Here is a 20,813-nt window from a genome sequence, read left to right as displayed (position 1 = left end):
AAAGAAAAAAACTCTTTTGGGGAGAAGTGGGAATGGCGGCTAAAGTGACAACGTGCTCGTCGGGAGGGAGGGGGAAACTCTTTTGTGACTAAATTACAAAACGACATTTTTTTAAAAGGTCGTCATGATGACGAACTCATCGTGTTGTGTGTAAAGCGAGGCTAGTGGTGATGCTTGTGATGAAAAAAAGAAAAAAAAAGAAAAAAAAAGTGGGCTGTGAAAATGATGGGTGAGAGCGAGCTGAGCTTTACTCTCTTGCATGAGGAGGAGGAGGAGGAGGGCCACGTGAAAGGAAGGTGGTGGTCATACGCTCCTCCCTCGCAAAGTCATTTATAATTTATGTGTCGCTAATGATATCACCCGTGCTCCTAATTCGGTTTTGTACAATGAGAGGCCCCACTTTATCCTTTGCTATCGTGGGCCTTCATCCTCCCCTCCCCCCTCAGATATTTTTATATGCATCACCCCTTTTATCATGGGTGCATAATTGTCATCCCAATTGCATGCCCCTTTTAAGATTGTGTGTCTTTACTTTCACTTAAAAGTGGGCCTTCCTTGGGGCCTCAGACTCCTCGGTCAACATCATCAACCAAAGAAGTCAGCATCATCAACCATCTTTGGTCCTTGATTTGGAGACGAGGAAATCGCAAAGTGACATCCAACATGTAATTGGTTATTGAGTGCTTTTACTCGGTGTCACAAGTGGTATTGACCCTTTTTCCTTTAAGATGAGGCTCATTCCTTATCCTCATAACTATCGGCGCACCATCATCAATGCTTCAATTTTCTAGGACTACTCTCAATTGGTACCTTAGGCCATCACAAGCAGCAATAATTTGAGTTGTAATATGCACCATTGTTAACAATACCTACATCAAAAAGAGAACTAACTTGTTTTCTTAAGGGCACACTCAAACATGCATTGTGCATGAGATTCTATTGTAGAAGCTATTTCATATGGTAATATTTTGTGCTTTAACTAGAATTATTTCATATTTACTTAGCTCTATAGCATTCATTGTACATGGACCTTTATTCTTATCACATGGATGGTGAGTGATGAGACATTCCAAGATTCTACTTGCCCACAGATAACACTTATCACATGATGTCATAACATCAACATGTGCATGAAGATAAAACACACGTTTGTGAAATTATTACCCTAAAAAAGGGCACCACTTATTTGTTGAAAAATGCATTACTAACTTGTCATCATGCCAAAGTTATACATCCTACTTCCGACCATAAATTTTATTTCTTTTCCACTCTAGCAGAATGCTAAGCATAAAGGAAACGATTTACATTTTTAGATAAAATCCTTAGACCTTTTATCTTTTTTTGGTTCTTGTGTTAGTAATCATCTCAAAAGTCGAAGAACTTAGAAATCCTCTCAAAAGATGTATAAATATCTCAAATGAAAGTTCTTGGACCCATTATCTAGAAAAGTTTATCCATTTACCTTAAGCTATTAAAGTTTTAAAATTCGTTTAGATCAAGGTACATGTATACTGTGATGGTTGTGTTTTGGACAAGTACACTATAGCAAAGAAAAGTGAGAGAAAAGTAAAGCACTTTAATGTAGAGCCATTATGAAGTAAATAAAATTTGATGCAAAAAACATATTTTTATAATACATTGACATTTAATTATAAAGAGCAACTTAAGTTTATTGATTCACTTTTTGTATTGCTTATATTTCTAATCAATCATTGGTAGAAGGGTGAATTATTTTGTATTGTATCACATTGATTAGCAATAAATAGATAAATAAAATATCCAAAATTATTATCAAGCAAAGTGATATTTTATTTAATCTAGAAGTTTTAAACATTCTCTATGAAAATGTGGATAAATGAATGTAGATAACCTAGAACTACAAAAAAAAAAGTTGATACCTTAATGATTGAATACCAAAAACATGCAAACTTTGTCATATTTCTTTATTGTATATGAGACTCACTTATCCTTGTATTCTTCATGAACATGATAAATGGTAATGAATAGCTCTAGGCACTAGCATTTCTTTATGGCCTTGACATTTTAGTTGTAAAATAGCATATGAGCTTACTTACCTGTTTTGTTGGAGCCCCTTGTATCAGATAAGTGAAATCTAAATATTTTTTATTCAACCCATGGACTATCTTGATTATTTTAAAAAAATCATGTAAATGACTCATGGCAATTAGGTTTGTAATATGTTAAAACCATAAAAGAAACAATAAATAGAACAACATTGTCCCTTTTGGTACGAACTCAACTAATAAGCTCTTTGATGTACTCATATATGGTTGTACTAGGCATCATCCTCATCAATACTATGCCAAGCTTCTATAATACTACATTATAGTCTAATCTTGTCATAGTCGGATGACGATGTGGTCAGTTGGTCATTTTGGACCGTCATGGGTTGGTAAGATGTACAAGTCTTAGCTTATTAAAAAGATATTTGCACATGATGGCAAAGCATTTGACATCCTAGAGACTTTTGCCCCCATAGCCACATTGACCACAATTCATATTATCCTTGCCTTAGTAGCACAATCAAGTTGGCCAATGTATGTGAAGTCTAATTTCCTCAATGAGAACCTTAATAGAGAAGAATCTAATGAGAAATGCAGTTCCTCATTTTCAAAAAGCATTGCATGGATTGAAACATACTTTATAAGGGTCAATGGTTGGTGTCACTAGAGCCCTTTTGATGTATTTGTATTTTCTATAAGAAAAGAAATTACATATGTATGTGGATAACCTCATCTTGACAACGAATCATTAAGGGGATCCGCTCATCTAATGTGTGTGGCATGGAGAAATAGTATATGTACAATGGGTAAGAAGAAGGTTGTTATGTATAAAACTCTTGGGCATCTCATTAATAAGGATATTTAGTTGAGGGTTCTTTCATGTAGAACATAGAAACTAGAAGCTAGTTGTGTACACAAGGGTATTTTTCAAAGGAGTTGTGCATGTAGGTAGTGTCCCTCACATGTACTAAGTGGATCTCATGGGGGAAACTTAAAGAAAACATGTAACGCGTGCTTGGTAAGAGGTTGATATGACATGTCTTAGGCTCATACACTTATTTTTAGGGTTCAAAGGATGGTAAAAGATATAGTAATGGAGGTAAAATCTACACTTATTTTTAGGGATCAAAGGATGGTAAAAGATAGATGTAGGGAGATAGTGATGGACTCGGGAGGTAAAATCTAAGTCATCTCCCACAATTTATTTTTAGGGATAAAAGGATGGTAAGAGATAGATGTAGGGAGATAGTGATGGAGGTAAAATCTAAGCTATTCATTTGAAGGCATTTCCTAGTGATGGATAAGTCATTGTATACTGAAGGTTTGTGGGAAGCCTAATGTTGTAAGTTATGCTACACAATGCCAACTCACCCAAACATTAACTTTGTAGTTGTGTATTGAAGATCCCCTTAGAGGTAGGTATGTTCTAATTGTACCAATGGTACGATATCATGTACACTTGGGCAAGACTTGATTTAGACACCAAGTGCTCACTCTTGATTTAGACACCAAGTGCTCTCTCGCCTAGTTCCATTCTTATGTGATCTTGACATGGATGGAGAGTCAAATATGGTCTACCATCCAAAATGGGTAATTATGCATCTTCATGAGACTCTTGGAAGAGATCCACTAAAGAAGCACGTCATCAACTTGGCATTAGGCTGACAAGCTGAATTTTTAGAAGAGGGCTTTAAATTGATGCCCCAAAATCTTGCCACATGATTACATGGTAGATTATGTTTGTAAGGTCCTACCACCATGTTTGAGCTACTCAATTGCCTAGTAGAAACCAATTTTTAGAGAAAATGGCCACAAGGCTTTTGATAGAGACTTCTAGATCAGTTTAGCATATTGCCAAAGACATTCACATGCAAGTGTAGATATATATTCCCATATGAGCCACACCAAGGTTGTGAAAATTTTTCCAACACTTCTTATTCTTGGGGTGTGGGGTTGAAACAAGCATAAATAGATGTTCACATGGCTTAGAAGCGACACCAAGGCCGTTCCTTATGTTTAATCTAGCGTTACCCCATAATGATGTTGGTCAATTGGGTTATTATGGACACAGCCATAATTAGTCACCATGGCTAATTTATATTTAGCCTAGTTTTTTGTCTACATATAGCCCCTCTACCATCACAAACACTTATATACTTTCATTGTATGTGCATCCTTATATCCTCTCCGCATACATCCTCCATCTTAGTATTTTTTTATCAATCATAAAAGCTTTCTAGATAAGATCACAGAAGTGGGAAGAAGAACCCATCTATTTTAGTTACTTTCAACAACAATTATTTTAGTACTACTCTCCATAAGTGTTCATTTCAAATTTTGATCGTTTTTTTGCTCTAGCAAGTTTCTACCTTTATGAGTTCAATTGTGTGTGTAGTTTCTTACATCTGCAATATTTTCAAACATAAAGAAAGTAAATGATGAGACCGTGTTTATAAAGAAAGTAAATGATGAGTCTTATGTTGGTGTTAGCTTTTATTATCCAACCCTATTAATTATGCACTTTGGAATATAGAAAAAATACATAATTTCTTATATCACATGTGGACTACATTAGGGGCCTCATTTAGGGTAGTAAAAATAATGTCTTTAAACATCGCATATTGGTCTTGGCACGCACTGATTCTTTGGGCATAAATATAAATATCATTTCCCATATGTATACACTCATTTTAAGATGAATATTCAACATCCTTATTAGAAAGAATAGAAATATAAAAGCATTTAAAAAATTAGAACCTACATGTCTAAAAAGAAGGAGAAGAAGAGCTTTCAAAACACAATCCAAAAGATATATGTATTTAGTTCTTGTTTTAAAAAATGCAACCTAAATCTTAGAAGGCATATTAGAAACATAAATCATAGAAGACATATTAGGAAAAATAATGCAAAGTGAGCTATGCTCAAGACTAGCCTTAAAAACCATTCCCTCTTTCCTTGCAAAAGTTTTGTTATGTTGACACATCTATTCCAATCAATGGTATATGTCCATATTAATCTTGGGATGGATTAATCTTGGAGTGTAGTAGTCCCCACTATCAAAATGATTGCCTATGGAATATAATTAGTTTCTTGCGTTGTATCTTTGCCATACTGATCTTGGCACGTACCGATTCTTGGGTCATGTTAGTGTATCAATTATTACTGGTACACTGAGTTTGGGACATTCTGTTCCAAATGACTTGGCCTCTTTTTACCCCATACATAACCCTTGGGTCCATTCTAAAAAATGTATATTTGCATATCATTTGGATGGACATGTTTATATTGAAGGTATGTTTTGATGAATTTTTCTATAGGGATCCTTATAATTTTGAGACATTGTAAAGATGGCATGGAGCTATTCATTGGTTTTACTTTTTAATTCATATACATAAATACACACATACACACACACACATACATGTGTGTGTGTGTGTGTGTGTGTGTGTGTGTGTGTGTGTGTGTGTGTATGTATATATACTCACACATATACATAAATATGTGTGTGTGTGTGTGTGTGTGTGTGTGTGTGTGTGTGTGTACATACACACACACACACACACACATATATTCACTAATAAAAAAGAAACAAATAAGTAACTAAAAGGATTTATGTTATTTGTATTGCTTTTACAAACATTAGGGGTAATGTAAAGGGATAAAAATAAAGGTATTTGAACAAGTTAAGTACACGGCAAGTACATGCCACCTTGTCTAGATAGAGTGGAGGATGAAATATATATAAGTAGTTAAAGAAGATGAACCTATAAAAAATAATTAATATTTTTTGAACTCAAATGATGATAATTACAGTTAACCAAGACAAAATGATGTTAATTAAACTCATAACTCCCTAATGAGCTTAAGTGGAGAAAATGTGCAAAACCTTGATTAGCAATGTAATATTTGTTTATGGTATCAAAGATCATATATTTAGTCTTTAAAGATCATATATTTGTTTGTGGTATCAAAGATCATATATTTAGTCTTTAAGTGAGTAGTTACACTCATGGAAATGTGAAAGACATTAATTGATAGTAAAACAACTTCTCTTGGGGAAACCAAGAGTAGAATAGATCATATACCAAATGGTTATGATGGGAGATAAGCACACTCAAAGAAATGTGCAAGACCTTGATTGACACACCACATGTTTCTTTTTAGAAGAAAATGGTAGAAAAGGTTACATATCAAGTGGGTATAAGTAAATCTAACACACTTTTTGCCTCTCAAGCTAAAACATGGAGATCTCAAATTACAAAGCTATTAGTTGATATTATTTGAGATCATTAAAGCTATTTTAGTTCAAATGATGCTTATAAAGTTAATTCAACTCAACTAATATTACATGAGTGTTAAAGAGGTCATGTTCATCTTAAATTATAATCAATTTAGGTTATTTAAGCTTGTTTGAGATCAATTAATATCCTTCAAACTCACATGATAGTAATTTGAGCTTAATACATATCAAATTATCTCAAAAAAATCAATCGCAGTTAGGCTTGATATACATGAATTTAACTCAAACGATCTCAACTAAGCTTGCTTCCATGGCCACTTGATGTGAATTAGCTCAATTCATCTCAATGATATTGAGCTCATTCGATGCAAATTGATATCATTTAGAGTATATATTTAATCTTTATTGATACTTGACATGCATTAATTTCTTAGTAATAAAATTATTTCACACCAATCCAATTAACATGTCGAAGTTTTGATAGCTTCAAAGGTGGAGTTTCATTACAACGCCCGGACCTTTATGAAAGTGCATCTCAAATAAACTGGTATGTGCCCAAGGGTTTCACTTCCCTTAAGTGTTAGTGGAACTCCTCCAATACATGTTTGACTTTTTTTCCAAAAGAAATATATCATCTATCAAGCATATATTATAAAATATAATTCAATAAAGATAAGCAAAATATAAATCAATAAAGACAAGCAATTGCTTAGACTCAAAAAGACAACTCAGAGATCAAAGAATGCTCAATGAGATCATGAGATGAACATGGATGATAAAGGTCGCATGCACAAGGTGTAGAATGTTCACATTCTCTCATATAAAGCTCGAATGGTTACACACTAGACAAAAGGACAAGCAACACATTGTCTCACATAGAGATAGAATACTCACACTAGATGGACGAAGAAGCATACATGGTCTAAATTCTCATACTAAATCATAACAAGCCAAAATACCCACAATAGACAATAACAACATACCACACGTACTAGAATATTCATGCTACCATGTGTGGATACAAAATGTTCATACTAAACCAAAATTGTAGAATAAATATTTTTTTTGAAAACAAGCAGTGCTTATAGTTGTGAATATCCACATCATCTCATATATAAAAATTAATGGGCTCACTAGACTAATTGAAAAACATACAAACAAATTTTAGAATGTTCACATTCTCTCCTATTAGAAAAATGTTCACATTGTCTCCTATCAGATAAAATGTGCACAGTCTTGAATTAGACAAATGTTCACCCCCCCTTGTCTCCTATCACACAAAATGTGCACAAACTCCAATTAGACAAAATGTTCACATTGTCTCCTATTAAGACAAAATGTGCACATTAATAGAGAGGATAGTATTGTTTTTCTATTAGAAAATGACTTCAAGACCTCTCAATATCTTGCATAATCCGAGCTTTAAACTCCTCATCTCATCATGAATATACTAGTATGCTATAACATGGAGAGGAGGTCCAAAATTAAGTAGATCTTAGGGTAGTCAAGCCATCAAAAATTGCCTAAGCATGCCCATTGAGCTTCCTCTAGATAGTCTATATACTTCCACTTACAAATATGATAGTCCTCACTAAATTAGATGCTGAGACTCTTCAAGGCATTGGACTAATTTCCATTAACATGTGAGAACACCACTGTTCTCAGAGCATCAATTCCTTTTCCTAGAACAATAGGCTCCACAAACATGCGCAGATGATGCCATTTTCAAGAGGTGCAAGATATCCTTGCTAATAAAATGAACACGGGAATAAAGTTAGCCTTATAATTCAAAATTTTAAAGAAGTAGGTAAACTAAGCTCCATCTAATACTATGAAACAACATTATAACATGCATGTAATCAATCATTGGTGAAAATATGAAAATACAAATAAGGTGGTCTCAATACTCAAAATGCTCGTTATCAAGAAATAAGGTATTGCCAATATTTAGAAGAAATAAGGTCTTGCCAATATTTACAAATTTTTTGAATGTGCCAATGAAGCCCACAACCTCTTTGTGTCTATGGCTTGCCCCATCACTTAGGTAGGTGCAAGCCACTATTGTATTTTTTGCCAAACACCAAAGCTCATCACATACCACTAGTAGCAGACACATGTAAAGCACTAACAACCATAGCATTCACTCAAAATAGCACCAATAACTAGTGTATAAAAACATTCTAACAATTGAGACTCTATCTCGAAAGCACCAATAATGTTTGCTATTATTCGAGGAAGGTGGTGTTATAGATAGTGACAAGGGCACGTGCTCCTCTAGTCTCTTTATTCCCTCAAGGCTCCCTCTTGTCATGATTTGTCTACTTCTATAAAAGGATTTGCAACATCTATTTTCTTGAATTTCAACACAAAGATGCTATATCCTATATCAAGCTTATGTCATGATTTGTCTACTTCTATAAAAGGATTTGCAACATCTATTTTCTTGAATTTCAACACAAAGATGCTATATCCTATATCAAGCTTATGTCAAACAAAGTTTACCACTCTACACAAGATTTGAGGTATGTAACTCCCATCTACACCAAGGTAAATATCATGGTTCGAATATAGGTAGGTTGGATTATAAATTTTTCTATGAGCTTGAAATCATAAAATTATTGGGCTGGTCGAACTGCTGCTTTGTGAAGGCATCCAAGAATGCGTGGCACATCGGGTGGTGCATGCTCGTTTTGAAACCCTAGCTTCCTGGTTCGTGAAGTCGCCAACCTAGTTCAGCCCAGAGAGCAGAGGATGTGACCCCAACAAGAGGGCATTGCCCGTGGTAGTGCGGAGGGCTCTAGTCACACGTGCAAACCAAGTATGGAACGGTCCACTGTATAGGCATTGAAAAGCTCACTCAACGGCTCACCACCCACCACGATTCTGGGTCCCCTCAGCACATGGGGGCAGGTGGGACATGAGGGATATGATTTCCTCCCAGATGGCCTACAACATTTATTAGATGGGGAATAGCATCCCAAGGCCATTTACTTTCAACACAATCCCGCTCATGAAAAAGGGAAGAAACGACAACGTTGCGCTGGGGTAGCAGTGACTAAAAAGGACCCCCAAAGCTCTACATGGCAAAGACAAACACTTGCAGCCAATGAGAGGTGGTTCAAGGAGAGGGAGATGGACAAGGCAAGGAGCCCCCTGCAAATATCTCAAGGAAAGCGCCTTCAAAGTAATTCCCTCACTGTTAACCTCCCTGAAAATATAATAAGGGATACAGTGTCGGATTACTAGAGTAGGGCAGTCATAAGACAGGTCTTTGGCCCTAGACCCCCTGCAGAAGTTCTTAAAGCCTAGTTTCGTAGAGAATGGACCCCAAGAGGTAATTTAGCCTTCCATCTCTACCCCCTCATGCAGAGACTGGTTGCCCCTCTTGGCAAAGTGTTAGGGAGAAAAGGCCCTCCCTGGAGCTCAACCCCCTGTGGCATCCACAGATCCTGGTCAAAATTGACCTGAACATGGAACTCCTTGATACCCTAAGCATAAATGTAGGTAAAGGGGTGTACATCACCCAATTAGTTTTATACAAAAACCTTCCCAACGCATGCTTTCACTGTGGCACCGAGGGCCACTACATCAAAAACAGGCCCATCAACCCCCACTCCTAACTCCCTGCCTAAAGAGGCCTCCAAATCTCATGATGATGGCTTTACCGCAGCAAGTAAGAGAGGTAAACCCCAACCTAAGCCAAAACCTAAGCCACTTATGAATAAACTTGCTGCTCTGCTTTCAAATGCCACAGACCCTCTCCAAGATGTTTCCCTTAGCTCATCGGAGGGAGACTCAAGCAAAGCAACTCGGAGGATGATGAAACTGTGAATGAATCTCAAGCCAAACATTCCCTTGAAGATGAAGTAGCCCAGATAGATGACATGGAAGATGTCCATAAGGAAAACTCTCCCCCTCCCCATGGAATCCTTTCTAGCTCTATTAACCCTGCCTTTAACCCTTCCCCCTCCCACCCACTGGAGGGAAGCCACTCTAAACAACAATAAAGAGTAAGTCTGCAAACAATGGCGATGAGAGCTCAAGGTTCTCCCATGACCCCTGGTAACCAGGGGAAAAAGAAAATCAAAGGACATCATCAAAGCCTCAATGTATGGCTCTCAGTCATCTCCTAACTTCATCTGCTTGCAAGAACTCAAAGTGGCTGGGGATGAGCTTTTTACTAGGCTCTCCAAAATTTCAAGCAAATGGGGGATGCTCCCTAGCCATTCATGAAAAATGGTCTCCCCTAGTTCTGGATGTGCAAATAAGCCCATGCCATAGATGGGTGGCTATCACAAGTGGAGGAGATTCCCCTAGGACGGTGGTATCTATGTATGCCTCTGGCCTGTCCTGTCCTCCAGACTAGCTCTATGGGAAATCACTAATAAGGTTGCAAGGTCCTCTCTTGATTATAGGTGACTTCAATATGGTGGAGAACATCTCATACACTTTTAAAGGTCTAGGACACAGCCTCCAAGGCAGGCAAAAAAGATGCTGGGAGGATCTTCTATTGGCTCAAGACCTACTTGACCCAGATATAAATAAAGAATACACATGGTCTAATGGTAGAACAGGTAAAGACCTCCGGAAAGCAAGACTGGATAGAGTGTATGTATTTACTCACATATGTAATGCCTTCCTCAAAATCAAAAGTAGATTCATCAGGTCCCTATCCCTCTCATCCCATTAACTTTGACAAAGAAGGGCCTCCTGGTTTCACACAGACCCTCACCTCTTTGATCTGCCTTCTGTACAAGAGGGTATCACTATGATTTGGGAATCCAATTTTAGTGAGGCTAGGTTTCTAGCAAGACAATGGTCAGCTGTTAAAGAGTCCCAAAGTTTCTTGGTCTCTATCAAAAAAAAAGTTACAAAAATTAGACAGAATAGGAGAGAATGTAAATATCAGGTCCTATCTCAATTAGAGAAGGAGGTCCTATCAGCCCCAACTTCTTGCTCTCAAAGAGAGTCTCAAGAGGGAAGAACAAATCAGTTGCTCCCATCTCAAACTATTTATGAGAGACTAGAGGGCTGGCAAGATAGATAGACCCACAAAAGAGATGTGCCAAATCCTCAAAAAGAAAGCTGCAAAGGAAGTCATCCCCATGCTGAAAAACCCTCAGGGTACCTATGCCCAATCTCATGAAGAAAACCTGCAACTTGCTCAGGAGAATTTTGCTCAAATCTTCTCTCCAAAATCAACTTCTTCTTAGTACATAAGGACATGTATGCAGCAGGTTGTAGATGCTAGACAAAAGGTGGTCCCGCACTCCATCTTTATGCAACTGGAAAAAGAGCTAGCTAAACATGAGCTTAAGGATGCTTTCTTGGAGAATGTGACTGACAATAGCAATAAAGAGGCTTGACCAAGTACGAAGCATATATTTTATTTCGACGCAAGAGAGGGAGAACTTTGAATGTTCTCTTCATTCCTTGATCTTATTCTTCTTGTCTTGCTCTTCTCATCATCGTGTCTTCTTCTTCTCTTTTTGTTCCTTTTTTCCAAAAATAGCTACAACACACCAATGCTCGAAAAAGTTGTTTCCCAACACACCAATATATTAGATAGCCATTTTGAGCTATAAAAGAGAGAGCAAAAACAATCAAGCCAAAATTATGTGGCAATCAGCTATGTGATTTGTTTGTCATGCCTGTAGGTTCGATGGAGGAAATTGTTGGAATATGTGATCAATGTCATGGCCTAAGATTAAGGGAACACAATGGTAGCATAATGAGGAGCTTCACATAGCATAGAAATTCATGTTTTTCTCATTAGGAGGGCCATCATTTTATAGCCAAAGTGTACAAGGTTGAGTGACATCATTGCTTACATATCATCAAGGGCATCCAAGGCCATCTCCCCCCACATGGCTCCCTAGAATATAGCCTCCAGAGGATCTTCTCATAACACCACTGGAAAGTTTGGAATGAGGCCATCCTCTATAAAGACTTCCCAAAGTCCATCAATGAAGGAGTGATCAAGCTAATCCATAAGAGAGGGGAAAAGGATGACCTCTCCAACTGAAGACCAATCACCATGCTCAGCACATCCTACAAGATTTATGGCAAGGCTCTAGCAAATAAACTAGCTAACAACCTTACTACTTGGATTAGAAATGAACAAAAGGTTTTTGTGAAGGCAGGTTCATCGTGGATGCCATAATAGCCCTCTGGGAGGGGATTGAATATGCAGAACAGAGCCACCAAGACTTCCTCTTCTTTAAGATAGATTTTTATAAAGCTTATGATAACAGGATAGATGGAATGAGATTTTACCTTGGAATCTCTGAAGAATATGGGCTTAGGCCCCAGGTTTGTCCACGTTGTCTCAACTCTTTTTGGAAATGCCAAAGCAAGGGTTAGCATTAATGGGGATATCTTTCCTCGTTTACTCTAAATAGGTCTATTATACAAGGGTGCCCATTGGCCCCCTTACTCTGCCATTGCAGTAGATGACCTAAGCTAGCTGGTGTGCAGCAGAGGATGGATAAGGGTGAATTGCAAGGTATCACCCTCCCCAATGGAAGGAGTCAAAGGTGTTTACAACAATTTTCTAATGACACCAATGGCTTGATTAAGAATAAAGAAAGCTCCATTAAAGCCTTCGGGCATGCCACAGTATCTTCTACACTGCTTCGGGCTCCTTGATAAACCACACCAAGACTGGGATTAGAACCCTTCGAGCCCCCCCCCTCCTAATTGGCTCATCCAGAAGGATGTCGGCGGGAGATCCCCAATGGGAGAATATTCAGGCTACTGGGCATCCCAATGGGATTTGGGGTAACCATCCATCAGAGGTGACACTGGATTAAAAAAAGATTAGAGAGAATTTAATAGATGGAGAAACTGTTAGTTATCCCTGGCAGGAAGGGTTATGGTGCTCAACACATTTCTAATCCCAGCTACTGTTTACTTTCTCTCATGTTGGAGGCCTTCACAAAAAGCCATAAATGAAATTAACTACATGTGTAGGAACTTTATGTGGGCAGAAGATCCTAGACAGTATAGGATTCCTAAGGTCAAGTGTGACATCTGTATCGTGCCTAAACGTAAGGGAGGGCTTGGGAATCATTAACCTGAATGACATGGTTGACAAACTTGCTTCAAAATGGATAATAAGGAGCTTGTCTTGTCCTCATGAGGACTGGTCTCGGCTACTTCTCCGAAATCTAAAGAATTTTGCCTTACAGAGTCCTCCTAGATGGAGAAGACTCCGAGCCACAACCCTCTTCTTCAGCAAGCACCAAGCATGGAATGCTATTAAAGACAAGCTCTCTCCAAACCCTAACCTCAGAGAATCAACTAGTGTTAGCAGAGCAGACTTAGTTTGGTGGCCTTTCCTTCATCCTGAAATAGAACTAGCACAGCACAGTTTGGCTTTAGCCCTGGCCAAGAAATGTATTAACACTTGGGATGACCTTTGGAACTCTCATATGAATAGATGGTATAACCCTCAAGAACTCAAAACCCACTATTCAGTCAATAGAGAGGCCATTAGACTTCTCAACCTTAGAACCTCTCTGTGGGATCCTAGAGACTTATGGACTCTCCATTCTCCCCCCAGGCATGGCTCTCCCAGCATCTGTATGGAAAAATAAGGTTCCCATGTTCCCCATTCCCCACTTTGACAGAGCCCCCCCAATACATGTTAAGCTAAATGAAAGGTGGGGAATCCAACTGGATAGGAAACACTCGTATTTCAAATTTAAAAATATGTGGGCTCCAGACATTGAAGCAAAACAAATCTTTCTTAATGTGGCTAATCCTTCATAAAGCTATTTGGTCTGATCAAAAGGCAGCTTCTTTGGGTATAGGTTTAGCTCTATGTCTAAGGTACAATAGGGAGGAGGAAACAATCCCCCATATATTTGCCTCTTGCTCTGCAAATAAAGAAGCACTCAACTTATTGTGCTCTGTAATCTGCCCACAGTTGCTCAAAAAGATCTTACTTGGAAACACATCATTCTTGGGGACAACCCAAGATGCTCCACTCCTTGATGGAATAAACTCAACGCTAAATACCTATGGGCTGTATGGCTTTAGAGAAATAACAAGGTGTTCAATAACCTGCTTCAATCAACCTGCCTTGCTTTGAGATTTGGCCTCACTATGCAGGTAAGGAGCATAATTGGGTCCAAGAAAGAGGAAGCAGAAAAAGCATGGGATTCAGACCATCAGCAATGGATAGTCTAATGAAGAAGATTAAGGCTACAGAGAAAAGAAGTATCTCAAGGAAATCTCCAAAGCTACGTTCAGATATGATGAAGCTGCATGGGCCACCCACCAAGCTCTCATACAAATCAAGAAAGTTGATGAAGCTATAGATGACCACTTAATGGGGGGTTTTTTTCAGATCTCAATGTAATGGTAAATGGTTTCAAGAACTCATCCTATGTAAAGTGAAGAGTCTCCACTGTCCCAAGTATCAAGTTTTCCTCTTTTGTAAACAGCTCCTATCTCATTTTGAGATCTTGCTAATATAAAACTTATCACCTTTATTTTAAAAAAACATAAAATTATTAGGTATATATATCAACTTTTATATCTTGTGTATAGACATGCAGTGTAATCTTGGCAAATTGATCCTTTTAACCCAACCAAAGCTATCTATTTTGGGACTTTTTTATAGCTAAAAGTTTGGGGGTTCAATCCTTCTACTTATGACAATATCTTAATGTAGCTTCATATAAGAAGTATTGCTAATCATTGTTTGTGAAGAGTGTGATATATCGATTATTCTAACAATATAAATGGATGTTTTTGTTGATAAGTAGTCAACTTGCTCTTATATAAGTAATATGAAGTAATATGTTGTTCACTCACTTTTCACTCTCAAGAATAATTTCAAGCATAATTGAGTCAAGAGTCCTTAAGTTGGATACTCAAGGCTCAATTTACAAGCTTTTGATAAAGATTGTGTGGCCCACCCAAGGATCTATTGCAAAACATTACAAGGTCAACAAGCAATGTTACTCTTCTGAATGTGAGAATATGCTAGTCAAAGCAATAATGCACTTCAAGAGATTCAAGGCCATCACTATGTCAACTCTTTCAATAAGTCTAGTCAAATATTTTCTACCATGAATCAAGCTTAAGGTTCAAGTTTTTCATGAGAATGCATTTTTGGCATATAGCGAATCAATCAATTCCAACATAGCCATGAAAACAAGAGAAAATTATGCACATGTACTACACATCTCAAGGAGGACAAAGTGCAAAATGTTCTAGAAAAGAAATCTGCACCATGCAAGTATGTTCAGCCATTGTATGTAATGATGTGCACCTTAGGAAACCTTTGTAGAACTTAAAACTTAATGTCACTCAACTCCTTTTCATGCAATGTGATGTTCTTACAAGCCTTATGTGCATAATACTTACAATGCATTTACCCTATATACAATGGTCTTGCAACATTTCTAACGAGTACAAATTTCATTTCCTTTTCACCATCTATGCATGTGCAATAAAAGAGACATTAAAGAATTGTTTCAAATTTCCCACATCTTTGCCATAGGACGCAAGCTATATACAGCAATTCCTTTTATGAAGAAATAACATTTGTGTAAATGTCCAGAGTTGGTAAATTTTAGCCATTTTTGTTGTATATTTTTTCACCATATTACTTTACTAAATAGAAATTGGAAGATACTCTCTTCATGGTGTAAAAAAATTAGGGAGGAGAATAATGATCACTTTTAAAGAGCACACTTGTCCATTTGAAGCTATATAGTAAAAAACTACTGCTAGATTATAGTTTCAAATATACCACACAATTGCAAATTTCAACTATTAACTTACATGGACTGGTAAAATGCTCACGTATCCCAATTTGTAGTGTCATATTTCCTGCTGAAATTTAAAAATCCCGGTTGAAATTGTGTTTGATTTTGAGGGTTGACATTCGTATTTTAGTTATAAATCCCAACATTATTAACAGTGATTTTCAAGACTAAATCACGGGCAAGCCTACGCATAGCTTTTAATTTAAAGGGATTTTCAAGCACTGGATACATACGTATAAAGGGGTTATTATCCGGAATCTTCTAAAACGTACAAGAGATTTAGACATTTGCTCACGTTCGACACAGAGGGCATTTTATGTCAAAATCTAGAAAAGACTCTTCAAAATATATAGCTTGAAGAAACGTGTCACTGGAAAAGACACTTCAAACAAACAAACAAGGAAGAAAAAAAGGGGGGGGGGGGGGGCGGCGGCGGGGGGGGTGTGTGTGTGTGTAATAGAAGAAGCACACTTGTGAAAAGAAAGAAAACGTAAAATTATGGGTACAGGGCGGTCCACCCTTTGGGAAGAAAAAGAAAAGGGAAGGGCAAGACCGCGTACAAAACTACTTTTTTTTTCCTCTCTTTCTTTCCTTAGGGTGTATCAAAAGCTCTTTGAACAGTCCCCCAAAAAACACAAAAACAAACACAGCTGCGACAGTCATGTCAAAATTGTGGGAAGTGACTCTAACTCACGAGACGCGCTCTCCGCGTACACACACCCGTGGGAAGACAGCACACGCTTTACCCAAAAGTATCTATGTAAACGGTACCCCTTTTTCACCCTGATGTGAATGCACCTCTTTCCTCCACACGCACCACCAGAGCCGCCTTCATTTCACACGACAGCTTCAAACACTCGGCCAGATCCACTTCATTCCTCGGATCTGCTTTAAACTCGAACCTCTGAATTAGCCTCGCTAACCACAGATTAACTGTCGCTAATCCCAACGCTCGCCCTGGACACACCCTCCTGCCTGCACCGAAGGGCGCCAGCCTCAAATCGCTTCCCCTTATGTCAATGTTGGGAGGTCCGCCCTCGCCCTCCATGAAGCGCTCTGGTGTGAATTTGAGAGGGTCGGACCAAATTGTGGGGTCGTGTGTTATAGCCCACATGTTTACCATTGCTGTCGTTCCTGCTGGTACATGGTGCCCTGCAATCTCAACATCGTGGATGGCCAATCTTGCCCATGAGAGAAGAGGGCCGGGAGGGTGCAGCCTTAGGGTTTCATGCACCACAGATTGTAAGTATGGCAGCTTGGCTATATCAGAATCACACACATTCCTACCCTCCTCAACCACTGCCTTTATCTCTGCTGCAAGTGTTTTTTGAACTTGAGGGTTCAGAACAAGCTCGGCTAGAATCCACTCCAGCAATATGGCTACACTGTCTGTACCCCTGAATATCATTTCCTGCAACAAAAAAATCATTCCATTGAAGTGTTGCTCCCAATAAAGTACCTCAAGATACGAGGGAGATTAATACGTGCTACTCAGATGACAGCAAGAAGGGCAAATTTTAGTAAGAATTTATCGCTAGTCTTAAAAATAAATGGATATAAATTTGATGGTTTGCGAGCCAGATATACTAATGAGCACAAGACCTGTAATTATCGCAAGCAATAAGGCTGATTGGGAAAAATTGGAGTGCTTAAGAGCGTATGGAGTTAGTTGCATTCAGATTCATAGAGGCACTTACCCACAAAATGGCTATTATGTCCGCATCATCGAGGTTCTCTTCACATTGCATGCCCAGAAGTACATGCACAAAATCTGAACATTCATCACTCTCTCTGAGAGCTTGCCGGTGCTCATGAATGATCTTGGATACGAAGGCATTCACTCTTGGGACAAGAGCTTCACAGCGTTGCCTGATACATTGTGTATCAAAAGCCTGAAGAGCAGGCAAGTGGTCAGCAAGGTTAAACGCCCCTAGAAGCTCAAACCCTTCTCTGACCATCGCTTGGAGCTCTCTTGCCTCCTCACATTGGCTGCCAAAATCATACCTCCTCCCGAACACAGTAATCATCACATTGTTGAGAGCAGCTCGCTGAAGGAAGGGGCGCAGCATGACACTCTGCCGCCCACTCTTCGAGCTCCTGGCCATGCTAGACAGCATGGCTTGAGCCTCTGCTTGCCTGTGCACTTCATGCTGAGCAATTCTCCTCGGAGCAAAGAGATGGGTGGCTGCTATCCTCCTCAGCTTCCTCCAATAATCGCCATAGGGAGCAAATCCGATAGCTCTGTCGAAGAGGAGCTGCCTTGCAGACTCTTTGAGGGGTCTATCAGCAAAGCAAGAGCTTGTGAGGATCTCTTTCGCAGAAGAAGGCTTGCTAGCGACGACGACACGGGTGTTACCCAGGCTAAGGGCCATCAAGGGGAGGGCATGGTGGCGGGCGGCCAAGTGTGCAAGGGAACGGTGGGCGAGGCGGCCCAAACTGAGGAGGCTACCCACCACGGGCCAACCGCGGGGGCCTGGGATAGGGGCATGAGAGGAGGCTCTGAGAGCAACTCCCCATGCAGGGCCACCGGGGGAAGCCCATCTAACGAGGGCAACAGCAGAGCTTACACAAATCAAAACGCCCAGAAGCAAGCACAGAGAGCACACATTGATGGAAGAGCTCGCAAGCTCTTCTCCCACGACGGCAGAGGAGCTAGAGCTGGTGATGAGGGGCAAGGCGTAGAGCCAGAAGCCCTGCTCAGACAAGTGAACATGATGAGGGGAGCCCATGACGGGTAGGCACGTTGATAGGAGAGGGAGATCTAGGCTTCGTGCTACTTGCTGTAGCAGTGAAGGTAGTGTAGGAAAGGGGAAGGGTTAAAGGACGAGAGGTAAAGGTGGTGACTCAAGCGGGCGGAGGTGAAGATGAAGCTGAAGGAGGTGAACCGTAATTTCACAAGCGCCGCAAGGCCGCATTTGTAGTAGCCCACACGTGCCACGCAGAGCTCCTACATTCTAAAACCCTTAATGCTCTGGGTCTGGACGCCTGCCCCACCTTGCGGCGCCCACCAACAGATTCCAGTCATTCTACGTGGCGCGCGCTCGCGCGCACACACTCACAGTACAGTACATAAATACACCGCCGCCTTTCCTCTTCGTGAATCGTAATAACCTTCCTCTTCGTGAATCGTAATAACCAGCCCCAACTTCCAACGGCTGCTAAGGCCCTAGCTGGCTAGCTCCCTTCAATGCCTCAGGCTCTAATATGCACCCAAAACGTTTTTTTTAATTAATTAATTAGTTGGTGTGTACAAACCTTGGGTTCAAGGCATCAAAATTTGGTTATGTTTATTAAGGTTTTTTAAAGGTCAAAAATAGAAACGGTGTTGGGTCTACATGCTTTCTATTTTTGCTTTCTATCTATCTATGTTAGCCTCCATTACATTCTATTTTTAAAGGTTGATGTCCTTCATAATGTTTCTTTTTTTGGGCTCATGATGTCCTCCATAATCTTTCTTTTTTTAGACTCACTATTTTCTTTAAAAAGGCAAGAGGGCTCATTCTTTTTCACTTCTAAGGGAGAGGTAGGGAAAGAGGGACACCCTAAGGTATAGAGTATGTATTAATTAAAACTTTGGCTATAGAAAATGTAAAATTTTTAACCATAGACTTTAAAAGGTTTGTAACGTTATAAAGTCTGAAGTTTGAGTGAATATGCACGACATAAAAAATTTAATTAATAAGTTTGAGTGAATATGCACCCAAAATATTTCATTTCATATCACACAGTCAATAAATATATAGAGTATGCACCTATATATTTCATTTCATATCACACAGTCAATAAATAAGAAATAATGACCTTCAAACTACAATGTTACAAATTTTGAATCTTTAAAACTTAGGGCTAGGCAAATTGCAACCGGTTTTCTCGATTTGAGCCATGAAAATTACACTAAAGGATGGTTTTTTTCCGACACTCTTGGCTTTACTTTAAACATCTATATTCCGCGCTTTCTTATCCTTTTGATTTTCAAGGTGCCTGATATTTAGAACCACCTCCTCCCACCAACAAGTTTTTGGTCCAGTTTCCAAGCTGCTCATGCTTGTGTACGGGGGAGCAACCAATTTTGAGCTCGATGTATCAAAATCCTATGTGTTGAGTTCACAAACACAAGTTGTGGGGCCTATTCCTCATTTAATTAGCAACCAATTGGAAATTTAGAGAGCGCGAAAAACTAGCCCTTAGAAATTCATTATAACTATGCTATGAGAAATAAGAATGCAAGGAAATGAGCTTTTGCTTCCTTCCCCCCTTCCTCCCAACTTAAAAAAGGTAGCATTTATGGAAAAGCCTCATGAAGAGAGAGAGAGAGAGAGAGAGAGAGAGAGAGAGAGAGAGAGAGAGAGAGAGAGAGAGAGAGAGAGAGAGAGTAGAGGACTCAGTCTCATGAAAAGCCTCATGAAGAGAGAGAGAGAGAGTAGAGGACTCAGTCTCATGAAAAGCCTCATGAAGAGAGAGAGAGAGAGAGAGAGAGAGAGAGAGAGAGAGAGAGAGAGGTATTAATGTCGGTAGAATGCAACACGAGGGCATATACGACCAATAGTTGGACTTGAACTCAGGTGGATCATGGCCTTTTTAAGGGCCCTTGCACTAGCCAATCTGACCCACTTGTGGGTGGCAAAAAGGTAGTGCAAGGGTCCTCTTTTATTACACATACACACTATAGAGAGAGAGGTATTAAACGTCGGTAGAATGCAACACAAGGGCATATACGACCAACAGTTGGACTTGAACTCAAGTGGATCATGGCCTTTTTAAGGGCCA

The 20,813-nt window shown here is 39.2% G+C and overlaps 1 protein-coding gene and 1 long non-coding RNA gene across 2 annotated transcripts; one reads left to right on the top strand and one right to left on the bottom strand.

Annotated features, from left to right (window-relative positions):
- The first annotated feature begins 9,288 nt into the window (after positions 1–9,288).
- Positions 9,289–14,780, top strand: LOC147619365 (uncharacterized). Its single transcript, XR_015261909.1, has 2 exons — positions 9,289–9,448; positions 14,380–14,780. It is a non-coding gene; the product is annotated as an uncharacterized LOC147619365 (long non-coding RNA).
- Positions 14,781–16,517: 1,737 nt separating this feature from the next.
- Positions 16,518–19,053, bottom strand: LOC147619364 (cytochrome P450 78A4-like). Its single transcript, XM_086772990.1, has 2 exons — positions 17,744–19,053; positions 16,518–17,457 (listed from the first exon to the last, which is right to left on the bottom strand). Exons 1-2 carry the CDS (start codon positions 18,773–18,775, stop codon positions 16,825–16,827), a joined length of 1,665 nt encoding a protein of 554 aa, XP_086629116.1. The 5' UTR covers positions 18,776–19,053; the 3' UTR covers positions 16,518–16,824.
- Positions 19,054–20,813: the final 1,760 nt, after the last annotated feature.

This window comes from Cibotium barometz, chromosome 33, assembly GCF_041138505.1.
Source record: "Cibotium barometz isolate CiBa-2024 chromosome 33, ASM4113850v1, whole genome shotgun sequence".
NCBI lineage: Eukaryota > Viridiplantae > Streptophyta > Polypodiopsida > Cyatheales > Cibotiaceae > Cibotium > Cibotium barometz.
This window is presented reverse-complemented; position numbering and strand designations above follow the sequence as displayed.